Source organism: Crocuta crocuta, unplaced genomic scaffold (genome assembly GCF_008692635.1).
Source record: "Crocuta crocuta isolate KB4526 unplaced genomic scaffold, BGI_CrCroc_1.0 scaffold25, whole genome shotgun sequence".
Lineage (NCBI taxonomy): Eukaryota > Metazoa > Chordata > Mammalia > Carnivora > Hyaenidae > Crocuta > Crocuta crocuta.
In genome coordinates this window covers 5,282,957-5,304,456 of record NW_027532015.1, presented here as the reverse complement: position 1 = coordinate 5,304,456, position 21,500 = coordinate 5,282,957, and the positions used below count along the sequence as shown (strand labels likewise).

Genomic DNA, 21,500 nt, shown 5'->3' with positions numbered 1-21,500 from the left:
TGGCTATTTTCCTTAGATAACATGACTAATTAACTATTACTTTATATTTACTTTTTTTATATTAAAATGTCTAACATATATTACCTTTTTTTTTAGTAACTCTACAAGTATTATATAAACTAAAGACATCTAAAGTATTTGAAAAGTCAAGAAATAAAGATGACAGGCCAAACACAGACATTGTAGATGAAGATCCGTATGCCATTCAGATCATCTCCTGGTGTCCAGAAAGTAGGATGCTGTGCATAGCCGGAGTTTCAGCTCATGTCATTATTTATAGATTCAGCAAACAAGAAGTGATCACAGAAGTAATTCCGGTAATAGTCTTAATTATTTTCAGTGTCAGATGTCTAACATTTTAAATTTTTTGCATTATTTAGGAGATTATTTGCTGTTGGTTTTGTCTAGAATTTTTAAAAGCACTTAAGTGCTTATGTTGCCATCTGTCTTTTGTGGAAAATAGTGTATTTTTATCTGTAATTTTTTAGTGAGTATTTAAACCCTTATGTATATTATGTTTCATTTAAGGAAAATTAATATGAATATGAGCAAACTTTAATTTGGTATTAAGAGGCATACTGTGAATTCTAAAATCCTTGTATGTGTGTGTTTATGCACACACACACACACACACAATCATTTTTAAAAAGTTGAGTCAGAAACTTTTTCTTTGCTAAATTTTTACCTTTTTAAAAAATGTTTCCACTAAAGTGTATGTGGGTATGTGTGTAAACTGTAGTAAAATGAGTAATTATTAGTAATAGGTGAACTCTCTTTCTCTTATAACAGATGCTTGAAGTCCGATTGTTGTATGAGATAAGTGATGTGGAATCGCCGGAGGGCGAACAGGCACCACCTTTGCCAACACCCGTGGGGGGCACGGCTCCTCAGCCCATCCCCCCTCAGTCTCACCCTTCTACCAGTAGCAGTTCGTCTGATGGACTGCGTGATAATGTCCCTTGTTTAAAGTAAGTTATAAAAAAAAATACAGATGTTTTGGAAACTTTTTTTAATTTACATAAATTATAAGCATTACTAAAATAATATTTTCCTGTGATAGAGAAAAATGACCTAAGAACATTTCTTTCATTGTTTTGCTGTGGTTAATCTGACTTCTTTTTCTGTGACAACAAGAGAAGTATGATTGAATTCTCTGATTTTGTCTTTAAACCGCTAAAATTTGATCCCTAAACAATACTGGTAGGACAGGTTGGATCTTTCCTGTATCTGTAGCTCAGTCTTCCAAATCCATGGATGTTTTTGAGTTTGGATTCATATGTAGATCAATTATATATTTAGAGTGCTTTCACTACTCTGAAAATTCTGGTTTTTTGATCTTTAGAGATTCAGGTTTTTTGTAATCATTTTCTTGTCTTTCTGAATCTTCTCCAACACAGCAGTATCATTATTTAAATGCCTTTATTGTAGCCTTCCAGATTGGAATACATTTTGCTTTTATCTAGGAATAAATTAAGTAAAACATTCTTTTCTTTTTTTTTTCTATCTAATTTATATTACTGAGTTGTTAACTTTTTTATAGGGTATGGGCCTTAAATATGGCAAAGAAATAAAACAATGAAAGAGTTAAGACTACTGAAAAATTTTTTGAAGACTATGATAAATTACATTTACAGAGAAGTCAGGGTAATGACTGTGATTGTGGAAAATGTCAAAAAAAATTCAGTGTAAGGGTTGAGAAGCAAACCCCAGATTAGTAGATTCAAGGTAGAGATGGCTGGTAAGAGATCATTTGCATCAGTTAAAAGAGCCACACTTTGTCTTGGTTTTGTTTTAGATCTGCCAGCATCTCTTCATTTGGTAAAAGAATTGCTATGGAGAATGTCTTGGTACGCAAAAATGCATTCACCCCAAAGATAGGACAAATTGTTTTGTATCATCGTCGTTTAAAATGTATAAGCTTTATGGGGCACCTTGGTGGCTCAGTCAGTTGAGTGTCTGACTTCAGCTCAGATCATGATCTCACAGTTTGTGGATTTGAGCTCCACATCAGGCTCTGTGCGGACAGCTTAGAGCCTGGGGCCTGCTTCGGATTCTGAGTGCCCCCTTCTCTCGGCCTCTTCCCCACTCACACTGTGTCTCTCTCTGTCTCTAAAAATGAATAAACATTAAAATTTTTTTTTAAATAAAATGTATAAACTTTTAAAAAATTAAATCTTCAGGTGCGCCTGGGTGGCTCAGTCGGTTAAGTTTCCAACTTCGGCTCAGGTCATGATCTCGTGGTTCGTGGGTTCGAGCCCCACGTCGGGCTCTGTTCTGACAGCTAGCTCCGAGCCCGGAGACTGTTTCGGATTCTGTGTCTCCCTCTCTCTCTGACCCTCCCCTGCTCATGCTGTGTCTCTCTCTCTCTCTCAGAAATAAATAAAAAACATATAAAAAACTAAATCTTCATACATTTATATAAATTTGAGATTGTGTGTTTTATATTAAACACAATAGATTCTTAAACAGAGATGATTTTGCTCCTCCACATGCATTTGGCAATATCTGGAGCCATTATTACTTGTCACAACAGTAGGAATAGGGTGCTATTGGCATCTAGTACATAGAGGCCAAGGGTGATGCTCAAGTGCACAGAACAGTGCCCCACGAGCAACAGCTTTCCAGCTCAGAATGTCACTGGTGCCAGCAATGAGAAATTCTGATCTGATCTAAAAAATATAAGCATTGAGGTTAAGCAGCTACATTTCTTGGAAAGGTCTCACGTTTTTTCTCTCTCTTTCTCATGTACATACATACACACAACTCCTTTTTGCTACAGTTCTGGCACATGGTTAGCTAGAATGAAACTTGGAAATACAGAATTCTACATTCTTTCCTTTTGTTACTTTTTCAGTAGTACTTTGCTTTAAACTTAAATTTGTATAATTTCCATTAATGCTTTTCTGATTTTAATGTATATTTCTCCAGGCTTTTATTAAAATTAAGTCTTATAAGCCTGTGAAGTAGTGTTTGTCTTTGACGTTTATTTTGATAACCTTTTTGGTTGCAAAGTTTTGAGATTTTGTCTAAAATTGGCATGTTTACTAGGGACTTTTTACTTGGAGGCAATTTGAGTTATACCTCATTTTTTTTTCCTAAGTTTTCTGGTAAACGCAGCTATTTATACACTTCATGTTGGGTTTTTTTTTTTCTTCTTCTTCTTCTTCTTTTAATGTTTTATTTATTTCTGAGAGAGAGAGAGAGAGAGACAACGTGAGCAGGGGCGGGTCTGAGAGAGAGGGAGACACAGAATCCGAAACAGGCTCCAGGCTCCGAGCTGGCTGTCAGCACTGAGCCTGACGTGGGGCTCAAACCCATGAACCACAAGATCATGACCTGAGCTGAAGTCGGACGCTTAACCGACTGAGCCACCCAGGCGCCCCTACACTTCATGCTGTTTTAGTCCACAGTACCAAAAGCCAATTTTTAAATGTCAGAAATATAACCAAACTGATACTAAAATAACTAGTACTGAGTTTTGTGTTTTGTTTTGTTTTTTAAAGTTTATTTTTGAGAGAGAGAGAGAGAGAGCGTGAGAGACAGAGAGAGAGAGAGAGAGAGAGAGAATCCCAAGCAGGCTCCACACTGTCAGCACAGAGCCCTATGCAGGGCTCAAACTCACCAACTGTGAGATCATGATCTGAGCCCAAACCAAGAGTTGGACACTTAACCCACTGAGCTGTCCTGAGCCAACTTAGGTGCCCCCAAGTATTTTGTTTGTTTTTTATACAAAATGCTTTTGTATGTACTGATTACTTTGAAGAAACATTTTAAAAGTTATTTGATTTATTCTTTTACCAATAAAATTTGTTTCTAGTATTTTTGTACAATTAAATGTACAAATACATTTGTACAAATTATGGAGCTTTTCATAAAGATTCAACGCCTGTCTTTAAAAAGTAAACCTTTATTTACATAGATAAATGTTAAAATAACTTGCATGTAACCATTATAGACATAAAATGTCACACCCACCCATCCCCCATTTTCCATTTTTAAATCTAACCTATCCTGTCATTACTTGATCCAATTTCCTTCTTTTTTTTTTTTTTTTACCAACTAGGGATTTTGCAGCAGGCTTGCATGTCTTATTTTTGCTTAATAACTTTTTTTTTTGTTTCTTTTTACTAAGTCATTTAAGAATCCCATGAGTTCTGTGTGTTTCATCACTGAAGTTTTTAGTGTGCTCATATATGCACTTCTAATATTATTCCTGAATGCTTCTTCTGCTCTTGAGGATCTAATTTAATGTGCATATTAAATATGCCAGAATTAAGTAATTAGGTTTTGCCTCTTTGAAGCTTACCTAATTCATACAGGCAGAAAAGAACACACTCAGATTCTTCTATTAGAAGAATACTGTGTCTTCATTTCTATCTCAAGATGGACAGCTGCCACTGATTAGTGGGTATTTCCCTGTGAAAAGCCTGAACTTCAGCCTCAGCCAGCATGCAGTTCTGAGTGTATTGCCTTACAGACTTTGCACAGGGAAAAGTAACTGTAACTTGGTTCATATTTGGAATGCCCTCAGTGATTCATGTTGACCCTAAACTTTGGATAACTTAACCTAAAGATCAGGTGTCATGGTATTCTTCACTAGAAGTGCCAACTAAATGACTCACAAGCATCCTTACTGCTGAGGTTGGGCTCAGGATGTTTAACATTGAATAGTCTTCTTGCTGCCCTTCTTCCATACCCTGTCACTCTAAGGCAGGAGCCTCAAAAATTACTGGAGTAACCAGGCTTTGGTTAAGTTTGTCAAGAGCAGTTATTTGAGAAGGAGTCTGAGCAATCAAAAAATGTTCTCACTTTGAAGTTAAAGTAGATTTTTTTTAAAATAGTAAAATAGTCACCCAAAAAAATAAATTACTCACATTAAAAAAAAAAAAATGTTATCTTCCAAACCACTTGAAGTTTCCTGATACAAGTATGAAAGGTATGGTATTTAAGTAACTGTAAGCCTTAGGAAGTCTCCCACTCATAAACCACTCCCTGCCCCTGACGTGTGTAACAAGTACAATAAAAAATTTTCTATGAGTTTACTCAATAAAGTGAGACTTGGGAATACATTTTTCTTTTTTACTGAGTAATTCACTTGAAAACCCTACCTCAAACTTAGCACATTTTCCTATAAAACTAGCTCTTCATAGTGACATTTTATTTTCTTTCTCTTTTTTCTTTCCTTCTCTCCTTTCTATTTCTTTCTTTCTTTCTTTCTTTCTTTCTTTCTTTCTTTCTTTCTTTCTTTCTTTCCTTTCTTTCTTTCTTTCTTTCTTTCTTTATTTCTTTCTTTCTTTCTTTCTTTTTCTTCCTTTCCTTTCCTTTCCTTTCCTTTCCTTCTTTCCTTTTTTTTCTTTTCCTTCCTTCCTTCCTTCCTTCCTTCCTTCCACTTATAATCACTCTGTATTCTTTTCCTTCCATGATCTGCCTCTGATGAGCCTTCACCTCGTTCATTCATCCAGTAAATATTGAGTACCTCTTCTGCACTAGAGTGTTCAAAGTAACTGCAGGGTTTTTGCCTTCATAGGATTTAGAAGCATTTTCAGTTCTTACTTCATAATATCTTCCAAATCTACCTTTTTCTAATTATTTTACATCAAAATTACAGGCACTTCCTAATTGTTCTCCGATTCTACTTCATCTTTAAATCGCCACCAAATTAATCTTCCCAAAGTATTTCTTAATAAACCTTCATTGGCTTTTAATTCCGTAAAATAATGAAAATATATTACTTTTTTTGTAATTTGACCATTGACAGCTCTTTCATAGCCACTCAAAATGTCTTCATACTGTGATTAGGTAGTAATATTCCCACTTTTTAGAGAAGAAGGTAGTTGGAAAATGGCAGAGCCAGGACTTAAACGCTATCTTTTCAAAAGCCCTCAATTCTTTCTACCAGTATCAGACCTTTGCAACCAGGCCTTGAAGACCCTCTTACTCTCACCCTAACCTCTCTTGCTATACTGATTTCTCACTGTTACTACACACACCTCCACTGTGGGCAGACTTACACACTTGTTCATCTTTGACTAAGGGTTTCCTACTTCTTGCTTGCATATGTTTGCGAAAGCAATATATTTTGAGCACCTATTTAGTAATTATTAGGGAAAGAGTACTTTCTTTTAATAGTTAAAGTGTCATGCACACAAAAATAATTTCTCACTTTTTTTTTTTTACTCATTCTTTAACTCATTGTGTTTTGGACACTTTTCATTTAGTTAAACCATATATTTAAAGCTTTATTTTATTTTTTTAATTAAAAAAATTTTTTTAATGTTTTATTTATTTCTGAGAGAGAGAGACAGCGTGAGCAGGGGAGGGTCAGATAGAGAGGGAGACACAGAATCTGAAACAAGCTCCAGGCTCTGAGCTGTCAGCACAGAGCCCGACATGGGGCTTGAACCCACGAACCATGAGATCACGACCTGAGCCGAAGTCGGACACTTCTGACTGAGCCACTCAGGCGCCCCTTTTATTTTACTTTTTTAGATGTTTGAGAGAGAGAGAGAGCAAGGGAGGGGCAGAGAAAGAGAAGGAGAGAGAGAATCCCAAGCAGATTGCCCATTGTCAGTGCAGAGCCGGACATGGGGCTTAATCCCACAAACCGTGAAATCATGACCTGAGGTGAAATCAAGAGTGAGACGCTTAACCTACTGAGCCACCCAGGTGCTCTGTATATTTAAGTTTTAAGTCTACTCTTCCTCCCCCCACCCTTTTTTTTAGATCTACTTTTCTCACTTGTAGTTTTTTTTTCCTAAGTGGATTTTTTTTCCCCTCTTCTTAATTCTTGGGCTTCTCAGTCTCTTCATTCTTCCCCTATTTCTCTTTCTCCTTCCTACCCATTCTCTGTTTCTCCCTCCCCACTTCTAGCCCCTGAATTTATAATGGGAACTTACATATGATTTGTTATTTTTGCTTTTACATACATGTTTTGTGTCTAGCCAGATTAAATGCCTCTAGAGAACAGGATTCGTTGTTTTCATTTTTGTGTGTTTAGTACAATTTCACATATAAAGCTATGTTTTGTATGGTTATTTATGCATGACTTTATAGTTACATGAGCTAATAAGATACTTGAAGATGGATTAAAAGGTAATATATTATCCTTTATTACAGAGTGAAAAATTCGCCACTTAAACAGTCTCCAGGTTATCAGACAGAGCTAGTTATTCAGTTGGTCTGGGTGAGTGGAGAACCACCACAACAGATAACCAGCCTGGCCATCAACTCTTCCTATGGGTTGTGAGTATAATTTATGTGTTTCTCTGTCTCTTCGTAATGTTCCATACATTCTGTCATTTTTAAAACTAGAAAACGTGATCTTTATTATACCATCAATTAAAAGGTTGTATAACTTTAATTTCAGATCAGATTTAGTATTTATTTGGAATATCCATCTTGTTTCAAATAGTTTACTCTGAATATGCATATACTGCTTCCTGATGAATTGGGATAAAGGTTTGAAGTCGATAGACCATGTCCTGGATATACTCTCAGAAATGATTTCCTTTTAATACTTAGTATGATGGAAGTCTAACAACATGAACTCAGAAGACTTTGTTCTAAGCTGATTCTGTAAATGTTGAATCAAATCTGTATAATATCTTCTTGCTACTTTGAAAGTTCATTTGTATAAATTGTAAAAGCATAGTAATAATTTAATAAAGTATTTATACTACAGGTGTATTATCAATTCATGCCTTCAAGTATTTAGTATTAATTATACATATTTTTTGTTATCACTTTGTAGACTGATAGAGTAGTTTTGTTTGTTTTAAAAATCAGCATTGTGGTATAAGAGAAGCCACACTCTCACTATGCAGTCCCAGGGCTGTTTACTGGTATGTGGGTCTTCTTCCTTGATGCTAGTGCTGGGGACTCATTTATCTTTCTTCTTCCTCCTGAAGCTACTACCACTCACTCTGTCTCTTGCCGTTGTGTACTCAGCTAAAACTGGCTACAGTCCGAGATGGTCTCCTTTCATGTCTTTGATTTTCTGCCCCGCAGGATAAGAACACAACATTTCTCCTGTTTAGTATTCCATTGCCCACAACCATAAAGAAAAGAGGGAATAAGAAAAGGAACCAGAAGGAAGTTTTAAAAGAAGTTGCAGATCAGTTGATCACAGGCTCATTGGGCTCACAGTTAACATTTCATTTAGCCCTTTTTGTATATTTTTAATATTTGAATTACTTGCCAAGATAATTGAATATGAAATCCATATTTAGAGCTTCAACTGAAAAACCTGATTATCTGGCTCATGTCTCCATTCCTCCTTGGCAGTAGTCAGCAGGAGTGGAGTTGAAGCGTTTCCTCTCGAAATGGGTCATACACTCCCCAGGTCACTATAGCCCTTGTATGTTAGCTGCAGAGCCCCTCCCTCTGTACATTTCAGTTTTCAACTCCTGGTTTAAGACCTCTTAAAAGAGTAGAATTCCTTTGTTCATAGTTGCTTGGTTTGTATCTCCTGACTTCTAATTGGAAAGGTATTTGGAGTACTCCAAAGGGAGACCACCAACATTTTAATGCTTTCTACTTTTATTCTTGACAGTAGGGATTACCAGAACTTTCCCAAAGGTATAATCCCTCACTTCCCTAGTGGAAAGGAATGTCCTTCCCTGAGCTGCTCAAAATGCCCTTAAGTCAAAAAAAAAAAAAAAGATGTCACATTTCCTAGGACAGGGATTTATGACTATAATCATGTTTCACTTCCTATGCCAACTTCTTTTTTAATGATATTGATTTGTAATCACTAATATCTGCAGAGATCTACACAGTTCCATGAGAAGGCATATACAATATATAACCTGTATTTTCATGTCTCTGATGGGCTTCAGTTTCAGAGAGGAATTTTGTGAAAAACCCATCCTTCTTCTTTTCAGCCTTAAAGACTACATTTTCTTATAATTATTTGTGCTAAAATATTTGCTTTTTTCCTCTTTTCAGGGTTGTTTTTGGCAATTGTAATGGCATTGCTATGGTAGACTACCTCCAGAAAGCAGTACTCCTCAACCTGGGCACTATTGAATTATATGGCTCCAGTGATCCTTATCGGAGAGAACCCCGATCTCCTCGCAAATCTCGACAACCTTCAGGAGGTATTAAGAAAAAGTCTTGAGTTTTAGGATTTCTATAAATACTAAGTACTTCAGTTAGTAAATAGCTTATCTGACTTAGTCTATAGATGTAAACTGTCAAAAACTAGTAAATGGTTAGAGCCTTCTTTTTTTTGTATTGTTAGATTTTGCTTTTGTTTCAGGATTTTAATTAATGTTGGGAAAGAGCCACAGTGGCAAACTTCTTCAGCTAAATTATGATATGAAAATTTGTCTCATTATTGTGAAACAAAAGTTAATTTCAAAGTGTTGCCCCTTTTATTGTTAGGTATTATAAGACCAAAAATTCATTGTTTCAACTATTTAATTTAAAGGGATCATTTCCCATGTGAGAAAAAATATAAACGCAAAAGTGAATTTGAATTCTATGAAAATACAGATAGCCTTGATTCAGTGCAAACACAAATCCATTAATCATTATCTTTGTAGGATTCTTTTGTGTTTGCTAGGTCTAATTAGGTTTAAAATTAGTTTAGTTTTAAATGTTTTCATATATCTGGTTGGTTGTCCATACCACTACTCTTCACCACCACCACCACCCTTTTTTTAAACCTCATAGCACTGAGTCTCTGGCACTTGGGGTATATTAGTGAGGCCTGTGGCAGTTACTGGCCTACAGGCTCCAGTGTCCTGAGGACCTGTTCAGCTAGACCAGGGATTGAGAGGAGCCCTTTCTCTGGCCGCCTTAGCCCTTTGCAGAATGCCAGTGTGCAGTGGGATGCTGGGAAACTCCAGTGTACACTTCTAACTCAGTCTCTCCGAATTAAAATCCTCCCTGAGCCTCATTTCTCATTTGCTCTCATGGCATAATTAGCTAATGCTACCTTTATCACTATTCGTGAGAGAGACAGAAGAAAAGGGTGATGGGATATAGACCTTACTGCCACTTTAGCTTGATGGTTGAACTTTCTTTTCCATTTTTGTTTTTGTGTGTGATCATTTTGTTGTGTGTTATCGTCAGAAATTTTCCCAGCCATACTATTCTAGTATCTTTGTCTTCTTTATTTTTCTTCTTTGCTTTTCATTGCCTCACTAAGGTGTGCTGATTGTGACTTCTTGCATGTGCGGCCTTTCTAGCTTATATTCTGAATCTGTGAAAAAGCTCCGTTCTTCCTTAAGTAAGTTATTTATTCCATGTCATGGCACGTTTGTTTGTTGTCTGTAAAATCATTTCTTCTCATTTGTTTTTAAAAGAGCTTTTTACAGCATTATATTTCTAAATTATATATCTAAATCATATCCTCATTACTTGAATTAACCCATAATATGTATATGAAAACATCCATTAAAATGTTTGTGTCCCAATCCAGTGTTTTTAATAAAGCAAAAGAAACTAACATTTGGTGTTAGATAGTTAAAACATTGTCATGATAGAGAAAACAAATACTTTTGGCAGTGTTAGCACAACCTGTGTAAAAACTTGCCCCTAAAATCAATTTATCTTCTCCCTCATACCTCATCATAGATTCATAAAATTGCTAGAAATTAAATACCTAAACTAATCCAAGGATAGAAACCAATTTTACCATGTAATTTCAAAAATATTTCTTTCTTAAATTCTATTGCATCTTATTTTATTCTATAGTAAATCCTGAAATATTATTTATATTATTGTTTGCTCTATTTGTATTGAACAGCTAGATGTTTAGGCACAGGAGAACAATTTGAATTGTTTGAGTTGTTAAAATATCATTTTAAGATATTTACTTATGCTCAGTAGTAACAATATTTAGGATTATGTATTAAATAATATCAAAAGAAAGTTATTTTAAAATGTGAGTTAACATTTTAAGGAATTTTATGCCTTAATTCTAAAATACTATTATTGTTATTTATATTTCAAATAAAGTTAAATGTGAAATAATAGATACTAAAATTATTTAATTGCATTGATAAAAATTATATTCTTGCAAAAAGGTGTATTTTATAATATGTTGTGGAAGTATAGCCTAAATACCACCAGGTTCTTCAATTTTTTTTAACAATTAGTTTGGAAAAATGTTTTNGGTTTTACAGCTGTGTTAAAATATAGTTGAACTGTACAATATTTTCATAATAAGAATTATGAGACTGTTACAGGGGCAAATAATGATAAACTATTTTGTATATCTGCTGAAAGTTAATTATAAGAAAAGTGAAACAGGATAGTATGTGTTTTGTTTTGCTGGCCACTTTTTGACTCAGTGAAGGACCCAAAAGGGAAATTTCTATCTTAAATATAATTCTAAACCCCAAATAAGATCTGCTTAGTGATGTGAAAGTGATAGACCCATGAGAAAAAAGTTACTTAGTCTTGGAAGCTGATGATTATAAAGAAGGGAATTAGAGGGACAAAGCTATGCATGACTTTAGGAATGATATTTTCAAAAGTTATAGAGAAGTGTCTCTGAAAATGAAGATTTGGGCTATATAGTTGCAGTTATTTCAAGTCTTCAATATTCTCAGTAGAATAGAAAAAGAGAAATAGCTATGGAGCCCAGTATTACTAGTTGATATTTGTGTGTGTGTGTGTGTGTGTGTGTGTGTGTGTGTTGTAAGAAACAAAACACTATATAAGAAATGAGGGATATAATAAAGGATGCATAATAATTGTTGGATAAATCAGTACCTACTGTGTTGAATATAGGCAAGTTTTCAAAAAAGAAAGGGAAATAGCAAAATGTTTGGTTTCAATGAACTAAATAACTTTGTTTCTCAACCCTCTCTTAATGAGAAATTATGTTTCTGGAAAGTGTGGAAAAAATGAAGAGAAATGAAAATCTAAGCTACATTATTCATGCAAGGCAGACCTTGGTAATAAAAAGTGATAAAGTAATAAAAAGATCTCAAGAAAATTTGTGAAGAAAATTTGTAAACAGTACCCAAGTTTTCAAAGGTCAGATATTTTATAAATTATTAAATTTGATGTACAAATCAGTCAGAATTCTCAAATGATTTGCACTCCTATTGAAATGCCTTGTGTGCATATTGAAAATAGAGCTATCAATTGAAGTCAGCAGGAATTCACTAAGTACTAAAAAGTACAAAAATCAGTGTTACTTTTTTAATCTTGAAACTACATTGATGGCTCGTTGACGATGCCAATCAGTCAATGATGGCAGCCTGTTGACCTAATGTTTCCTGATGTTAATTAGATATTTGATAAAGAATTCCACATATATTTTTTGTGAACCAAGCAGATAGAAGTGACCTAGTTCAGTTTGACAGTTGCAAGATTGATTAAACCAGTCAGCAAACTATGGTCCATGGGCCAGATGTCCCACTGCCATTTTTGCAAATACAGTTTAATTAGAACAACATCATACTTACTTGCTTAGCTGGCCCTAAAACCAATCCAGGCCTTCACATTTACCAATACCCAGATTAAACTGTGATATCTATCTAGTGGGTCAATTTGTAGCCTAATACTAATTTCTATGTAAGTGCCTCAGTAGATATAGTATGTCGAATAACACATGATTATGCTTGTCCTTAAAGAGGAACTACTACATTTGATAGCAGAGTAAATACCCATAAAGATATTGGTAGGTGGAAATCATAAACCTCAACCATATACCATAGTCACATAGTATATACCACAGGATCATATACATCAATGTAGGGTTGGACTTTGACTTTTACCCCAAGCCAGATGGAATGAAAGGCCTAAAATTTCAAAATTGATTATTTTTATTCAGTATTAAGCTCACTGTAGTGCTAGAGTATATTAGACTATATTATCACTATTTATTATTGAGGTAAAATTGACACATAACATTATTTTAGTTTCAGGAATGCAATTTTAGTTTCAGGCATGCAGTGTACCAATTTGATATTTGTATGCATTGCAAAATGGTCACAGTAAATCTAGTTAACACTCATCACCTTACATAGTTACAAAATATTTTTTCCCTTGTAACAGGGACTTTTTAAGATTTACTCTTAGCAGCATTCAGATACATTCATTCAGCATTCAGATAGATTCCACTATATCATACAAGTGAGATCATACAGTAATTGTGGTTTTTTTGTCTGATGTATTTTATTTAACATAATATCCTTGGGATCCATCCATGTTGTCACACATGGCAAAATTTTGTTCTTTTATGACTGAATATATTCCATTGTGTGAGTGAATGTATCCCCCACATTTTTATATACCCTATATTTTCTTTATACATGCATCCATAGATGGACCCTTAGATTGTTTCTGTATATCACTAATGTTTAAAGACCTGTTTTAGTATTTATCAAAAAGAGTTCATTTGGGCTCTGTGCTCACAGCTCAGAACGTGGGGCACGCTTCAGATTCTGTGTCTCTTTCCCTTTCTGCCTCTCTCTCTCTCTCAAAAATAAACAGACGCTAAACAAACTTTGAAAAGGGGTGGACTGGGGAGCTCAATCAGTTAAGCATCTGGCTTCGGCTTAGGTCATGATCTTGTAGTTTGTGACTTCGAACCCCACATCAGTCTCTGTGCTGACAGCTCAGCGCCTGGAGCCTGCTTCAGATTCTGTGTCTCCCTCTCTCAAAAATAAATAAACATTAAAAAATGTTTTAAATTTTATTTTAACATTTATTTATTAGTGAGAAACAGAGAGACGGAGCATGAGCATGGGAAGGGCAGAGAGAGGAGAAAATATTTCTTTAGAGCTCTTTTAAAAATGTATCTTAAAAGGAATAGTCCTGCAAGATTAATAATGTACAATGTATTAAATATTATGAATGTGGAGATACAAAATATTTTAATTCAAAAATATTCAAGGCATATATTTGAGACATACTGAGTGTAAACCACTTTGAGGTTTGAGTTGAGAGTTCCTATGATGAAAAAATTACCAAATTTATTACCAAGTACTTATTTTCTCTCAAGAGGAATCTAATAGCAAGTCTATCATATACTCTCAAATTACTATTTTTAAACAAAGTCCTATTTTATGTCTAATGTCCTTGAAGAATAGCAAATCATCTCTTGGGAGTTTTATTTTTGCTTAAGTGATGACTACTATATTATTTTGAGGTGTTTTAATATCAAATGCTCCTATTTCCTACCTGAAGATTAGAGGGCCTGGTATCAGTGCCAGTACCGTCTAGTCACATACTGGTTTTTAAAAATGGACAGTCATTAAATGTGTACTGTAGATAGAAGATGAAACTGCACTTTCATAAATTTGTGTTGTGATTTCAGTTTTGATTTTGTTTTTAGCAGGTCTGTGTGATATTAGTGAAGGGACTGTAGTCCCGGAGGATCGCTGCAAATCTCCAACTTCTGGTAATTTGTTTTTTATTTCATTAATAATTATAATCTGCAGAAACCATTATAGTGTATCAAAATTCCTTTTTATACATAAGTACTTAAAATAACACCTACAAGAAACTTCAGCATCACATATTTATTCTAAAAATCATAACTTTCCTTTGCATTCTCATTAAGTGAAAAGAAATGCACTGGACAAAAATCCACACTTCTTACCTGGTTAAGAGTCATATAACTTTTCACTGGCTTTCTAACATTTACACTTTTTTAGGGGAAATATATTTTACTCCTCATCATTGAATCAGATGGGTTAGTGAATCTACAATCTTGTCTTTGCTCTGGGCATGCCTGGTATCATCTGGTAGAATAGTGCTCTAATTCTTGAAAAATGTCCACTTAAATATTATCAAAGATTTTTAACATTTATAATCTAGTGGTGACTGTAGACAGAATAATTATAAACTATGTGGGTTTTTTGGTCAAAGTGATATTTGATATAATTTTATAGCTATATTATAGCCTTTTTTGTCCATATTATATAGGTCTTTATGTGGTCTATGTATATATTAATATTTCAGTAGAACATAATTTTTAGTACTTTTTCAGTCTCCTTAAGATTAAGAGGACCCTGAATTGATTATTATTATTTTCAGTGGATAGAAACTTTGCCAGTCTTTACTAAGATCCACTTCCCAATTTTAACTACCATATTAAATCATTACAACTGGGAATACTTATCAGCTTTCTACTGAAAAGATTGTTCTTAGCATACAGCAACACAGTTCTTAGATAGATTTGGATCCTTCATTGCTGGTTCTGCTACATCAGAAATAATCTTAAGCATGGGAAAGTATTAAGAAGTGCATTTTACTTTACTCCCTCGTATTTCAGTTTAGCATTTTATTAGACCTAGAACTGTAAAAGTTTTGTGGTAATTTTCTTTTTGAAATTGTGTTTTCCTAATATTCCACAAGTTATATACTTTCTTAAGTTATATCCACCTTCTGGTTTTCTTAATCTTTAAATTTCATATTTAAATTTACTCATTACTGAAACATGGAGCCATCAGAATTATATAATTAGCACCAGCTGTTAGTCTGAACTTTGGTACAGTCAAGTCTGAGTGATATGGAACAAGTAATTATACTTCTGATCTCACAGAACTAGAGTTATTTCTGAATTTGGAATTAAGAATTATAATATCTTTCCATTGTTGCTGTTCTTTGTCCATCTACTACAATACTCTTCTGGTCTTCTCACCTCTCTAAAGGCCATGTGAACATCATTGTCAATATGTTAAGGCTATAAGCCAAATGGAATAATTTGGACATGTAAATATATTAATTCTTATTATATTAAATGACCATCAAAGCCGTTTTAACAAGATTCAGCCCAAATAAATTTATATTCCTCATTATCCTAAGCCAAACTTTCAACAGGTATATACATCCATCAGTTTGGAATAACCAAAAAGAGGTATTTACCAGTAAGTATTTAAATATATTAAAATCTAAATATATAAATATAAAAAGTATGTGAAAGTAAAAACCCTCCAGATCTCTCTCTTTGTACCTGAGGAATTCAAACATTGTTGAACATTTTCAAATATTTTATGCTTTTTGGTCCATGTGAAAGGACAATATAGTTTTAGCATACAGATGATATGGTACTGGGTATTGTTTCGAGTGAGTTTGAACTGCAAAGTAAAAATTGAGACTGCAAAAATCATTGATAAACCACAAATTCTTATCTTAGATATAAAACTTTATTCAGTTTATAGTCTTTGATTATGTTCTGAAAGATATAAGAATTTCTGAAGAATTATATCCATTCCTGCATATCAGGAAAGACTGCTTTTACATAAAACATATCAAATTCTAGTAGATAGTAGTTGTGCCTGAAACGTGTTTCATAGAGCAGGAGATAGATGACCTTCATGCATACATACCAAAACATACAATAGAAACTAGAATAAAGTTCTGGAAAAATAACCCTTTGACGTTGTATTCTTAGAGCTGTGTCTTTCACTACTTGTCCATTTTAAATAGTTAATAGTAATTTTTGCTACCCATCTTGGGCCAGTTGTCTTACTCTTTGCACATTTGTAACTTTTTTGCCTTCATTGCTGTTAGTATTCCAATAAGGGAATGAAGGGATAATTTAGTATCCTTCCTCTCATCAATACATGCAAATTCTACTAGTTTAAAATGGTCAGAAAAGGAAAACGGAGGAGGGAAGTTTGAGGTGAATCAAGGAACCACAAGGCAATCATGTTATTAAAACCATGGAAAGTACTCATTAAATTACTAGCCTCAAATACTTTCTTCATTGTGGTAGGATATCTATTTATACAATATAGACTATTACAACCAATATGGTTAATACAAAACAATGTATCTATAAGTAAAAGAGAATGTATAGAAGTGGGAAGTTCAGGGAGTCTCTTATAAATACTAAGAAGTCCCCTATTATAGAAGGAAAAGTAGCTATACGTTTTTTATCAAAATCAATGTGTTTATTCAAAATAATAATATAATGAAGAGAAACTTTTTTGAAAAGCATTTAAATCCCATAATTAAAATTGGTGATCTCAACAATTTAGCTATTCAGCATCAAAGCTCTATTTAAAAAGTATCCTGAGAAGATCTAAGCTGTGATTATAGTTTTCCTTTTCCATTTGTTTTTAAATAAACCAGCAGTCTCTCTGAAGTAGAATATTAATTCTGTCATCCTGAATTAACGTAAGAAATAACGTCTTCCATTTCCATTTGATCTCTGTTTCAAAGAACTCAGATTTCTTCACTGAGCACTTTAATAATATTGGAATTTTGTTTTTAGTACTGCATCAAAAGTGTGTGTGTGTCTACACATATGTGAAAATGATCAAAACATCTGTTAAGTTATTTCAGTTTGTAGAAAGCACAGGGCCACATCGACCGTGATGTAAACACTGCCTTCAGGGGTTGCTATGTACCCTTAAACCAAAAAAAAAAAAAAAGAAGAAGCTGTAGATAAGTCCTATGTTTATTTTATCATAGTTATTTGGTAAATATATTCAAGTGAAATATGCTGAAACCATTTTTAGAATTTTGACCAAAATTCTGGCAACCAATGATAGGCATTTTCAGTTAGGGGAAAATTAAGTCCACTTGCTAATTTTACATTTATGGCTTCTGGTTGCCCATTTTTGTGTTGGAAATAAGTAAAAAACATTTTTATACTTTGATACTCATATTTTGATGTGTTATCTAACTATTGCTCTAAGATGAAATATATCACATAAAATAAGTATTAATAATTTTTTTTACATTCCTGCGGCTAACCTCTTATGACCATTGTCTTCTTTGAAAACCAAGTATATCCATCTCTACTCCTGAAAATGTTACACTGAGTTCAGTGTTACTTATGTGATATTTTTTGATACAGGCTTTATGAGGATCCAAAAATGCTATTTAGCAAAAATAACCTGGTTTTTGAAGAGTAATCTTTTAAGGCTATTATAGAAGTAATTGGATACTGCCATGTTGACAAGTTTTACTTGGTCCTTGCAGAGACTTCCAGGATATTTTCCACTTAGCTGAAGTATGATTTTGTCAGGGAACGGGAAGTCAAACTTTGATCTTATTTTAAGGTTTAGTACTTTCAGTGGGATGAAGAAGAAAAATCAGTGCAGAAAAACTTTTCGTTTACTTCCAGTTACGTTCTAGGCATTGGCTTCTATTAGAAAAGCTTTATTCACTGCACAAATGTTTACTTAGAGATTGCTGCATACAAATTACTCCACTGAATGTGCAGGGGGTGCAGAGATGAATCAGATGAGGGCCCGGTGTTTTAGAAGTGCAATGCAGTGGAGAAAGGACACGTCTGTAAACTTAAAATATGAGGTATTATGTGATGAACATCATAAGTGAAGTACACAAAGAGTTATTAGAATTCAAAAAGAGGGAAGTGATTTATAGTGAGGCTATTGTGAAAATTTATGGATGAGATCATTTGAAATGTGCTCCTATAAAGAATAGATCATTTAATAATAAAAGTTGTCAGAGTACTACTTAGGATTACATTTATAAATAAAACATTTATGTTAGAAATTAAAGAATATAAAAAATTACAAACACTTTAAGGAAAAGTCAAAATTTTAACTGTAAAAATATTAGATAAACTTATTGGAAGTTGCAGCTGGAATAAAATTAACTATTTCTTACCTCATTAAACGTACGTAAATATTTGAACACACCTAAAATTATAAGTATTGTCCTCAGCATTTTAAAGATCTCTATCGTAATAGTAGAATTTATGTGTGATTTTAACATGTGTATCTAGAAAGCTAACTCTGAAGTAAATTTTGTCCGTATACTTCCTGCACAAGATTCTTAGTTCTAGATGAACCTTATTCAGTTAAGTAATATTGAAGAATTTTTGCATTTTCTTTCAGAAACCGTTCATTGCTGCTTATATTGTTCTTTATCTGTTCTCTAATATATAATATATACCAAGATTTTTCCAAATGGTTGTAATTTATGGAGAGATTACTATAGATTAGAATTAATATTTATATATTAAGGAATTCTCTCCCATGAAAGATAATGCACTACTGATTGCTATTCTGACTTTAATATTACAAGAATTGTTATTGATTGTATGCATGACATTTCCTTGTGGCCAATAGTATGAAAGCTTATTTTAGAGGTTACCAGATTATTTTGTTTGTACTTTTCTCTGTGACAACTCAGTGTTTGTGACTGACTCTGTGCCTGTTCCTTCCATTGTCTTCATTTGTGTAGGTTCTTCATCACCACACAATTCAGATGATGAACAAAAAATGAATAATTTTATAGAAAAGGGTATAGTATCTTTATTTTAAAGTATTTTCTTTTAATTATGTTTAATTTTAGTTTACTTTGAATAGATTTTGACATTTTATATCAAAATATTATTTTCAGTGAAGACCAAAAGCAGAAAGTTTTCCAAGATGGTAGCCAGTGATATAGGTAGGAAATAGAAATTTTTCTTTTGTTTCTAATCCTTGCTATATGCAATGTTACTCAACACCAGAAAATGATCTTTTGCATTGCATTTTGTATATATTAATTTGTTATTTCTATGCTAAACCATAATCTCTTGGGCTGTTTCTTCTAAACTCATTGGGGCAATAATTATTAAAAATCAGTTAAATTGGGGTTGCAGTTTTTCCTGACTTACGATGTGAATAATTCTTTATTTTTGCTTTATTTAAAATAAAGCAGGGTTCAATTTATGCCATAAATAGTACAGTTTTATACCAAATTTTGAGATCTTTTTCCTTTATAGTTTTTGTTTGTATTTTCTTCTACCATTTTTCCATCCTTCTCGAATTTTTATAATCCCCAACATCAAGGAAATGGTTCTCTAAAATATTGACTCTCTTATTCTGTAATCCGCGCCACCCTGAGATAAATGGGAATTTTCTAAAAGTTCTTCCCCTAACCCTCACAAGTAAAAATGAGTGATGGGGAGTATTTTATATTAATCTCTTTGACTGTTTTTATCAATATACTTTGAAATGAATTACCCAGTCTAAGATTTTCAAAGTTTAAAATTGGAAGACAAAATATATAATCAAACTTTGGGGATATAATCAAAGTCCCCAAATGATTTTTAGTTGACCATAAAAATTTGAATATTCTCTGAAGATTTTTAAATGCTTGAGAAGTACTGTTTTACAAAAGAGTAAATTTAATCTTTGATTTAAACCCACAATTTTTATTATACTGTTTTTTTGTTATTTATTTTTTCCGAAATGCCTATCACATGTTCCTTCAGTTATATTAAATGAGGTGCATTTCTGGGCAGCTGAAATAGATTTACCTTTTCTCAACTGATAAAGTTTAATATATAGTAAAATTGAATTTCAAAAGTTCTCAGAAGTAGCGTCTATATTGTCTGCATGTTGTAAATTGAACCCTGTTTAGTCAAATTAACGTTGGCTGACTGTTAGCACCTCTGGTCATTTTTTAAATAAGATGGTTTACTCTTGGGCAAAGGGCTTTTCATATATGGGGAATTGATTATCTCTTTGTGGTTGTATAGTAAATTGGTCGGTAATAGTTAAATCACTTTGATCATGTACTAGCACTATCAAATAATACTTTTTCAACCAAGTTTTTTATAGTATATTTGTCTTAATAGAACTTACTGTCATAAAATGTAAAAAGTCATAAGAGACTTTCTTATATACACTTTTTCAAAGAACTTTTAGAATTTAATTACTTATTAATTTTACCTTACATGAAAGGAACTTTCTATATAATTAGTTTTTTTTTGAATAATTTCTCTGTCTGAGTTTTGATCCTATATTTGCTTTTAACTATGTGTTGACTGGCTCTTCTGTTTTTTCTGTTTTGAATAGAACATGTAACATGGAATATCTAAGCTTGAATATTTGAGAGTTTTCAATTAACACATTTCTTACGACTAAGAACATTACTGGAAGGATAGTTCTTTGGTAATGTTCTTGCTTTTTATGTTATTGGCAAGTTTTTCTTTTTGTCATGACCGTTTTTATATTTATATTTTTTAGGAAACATATTAACTTTATTCACCTTTTCAGACTTAGGTTAGTTACACAATTATACATAATTATTTTACGTTTTCAGAAACTACTGCTCTGTCTCCTGTGTTCTATATAATTTTGTTTGGTGGTAATCTTCCAGTAGAGTTTTTAATCCCAACATATTTACAAGAAAAGCTCTCAATTTTTCTTTCATTCGAATGGAGGCTGCTCCATTTTAGACTTTAAAGTTTTTACAATTAAAAAAAAAGTTTATCTTCCTACATTAGTCTAGTTTTGTAATAAGAGTTTACATTAAATATGCTATTGAAAACACAATAAAATGTCAGTGAAACATTGGAGGAGAAAAAAACTCCTAGAATTTCCTGAAGACCTCTCTGTTCAGATGTGTTTTCTGTGTAAAGTTTATGGTGTCAAAAGTGCTAGGATTCCTTGAGCATTCTGAGCACAGTGTTCCCTCTCGTGCAGTCCTCTACTGGCTCTGAGGTTCCCTGAGCCTCATCACATTACCACTTCTCTTCCTCAGCCTACAAACATTTATAGCTTCAACTTGAAGTTACTCAGTGGCCTCATAAGGGAAGGTGTTAAGAATTAAGGCTA

The 21,500-nt window shown here is 33.3% G+C and overlaps 1 protein-coding gene across 2 annotated transcripts in view; it reads left to right on the top strand.

The window, feature by feature from the left end:
* Window positions 1-21,500, top strand: part of STXBP5 (syntaxin binding protein 5) — a 160,519-nt gene that overhangs the window by 96,911 nt on the left and 42,108 nt on the right. The window contains exons 15-21 of one of the 2 annotated variants that reach the window (XM_077776129.1): window positions 97-317; window positions 790-968; window positions 7,117-7,242; window positions 8,947-9,098; window positions 14,300-14,365; window positions 19,135-19,194; window positions 19,294-19,341. In XM_077776129.1, coding sequence (XP_077632255.1) covers window positions 97-317; window positions 790-968; window positions 7,117-7,242; window positions 8,947-9,098; window positions 14,300-14,365; window positions 19,135-19,194; window positions 19,294-19,341 — 852 coding nt within the window. The remainder of the gene's footprint in view (window positions 1-96; window positions 318-789; window positions 969-7,116; window positions 7,243-8,946; window positions 9,099-14,299; window positions 14,366-19,134; window positions 19,195-19,293; window positions 19,342-21,500) is intronic. The other variant, XM_077776130.1, reaches the window with a different exon arrangement.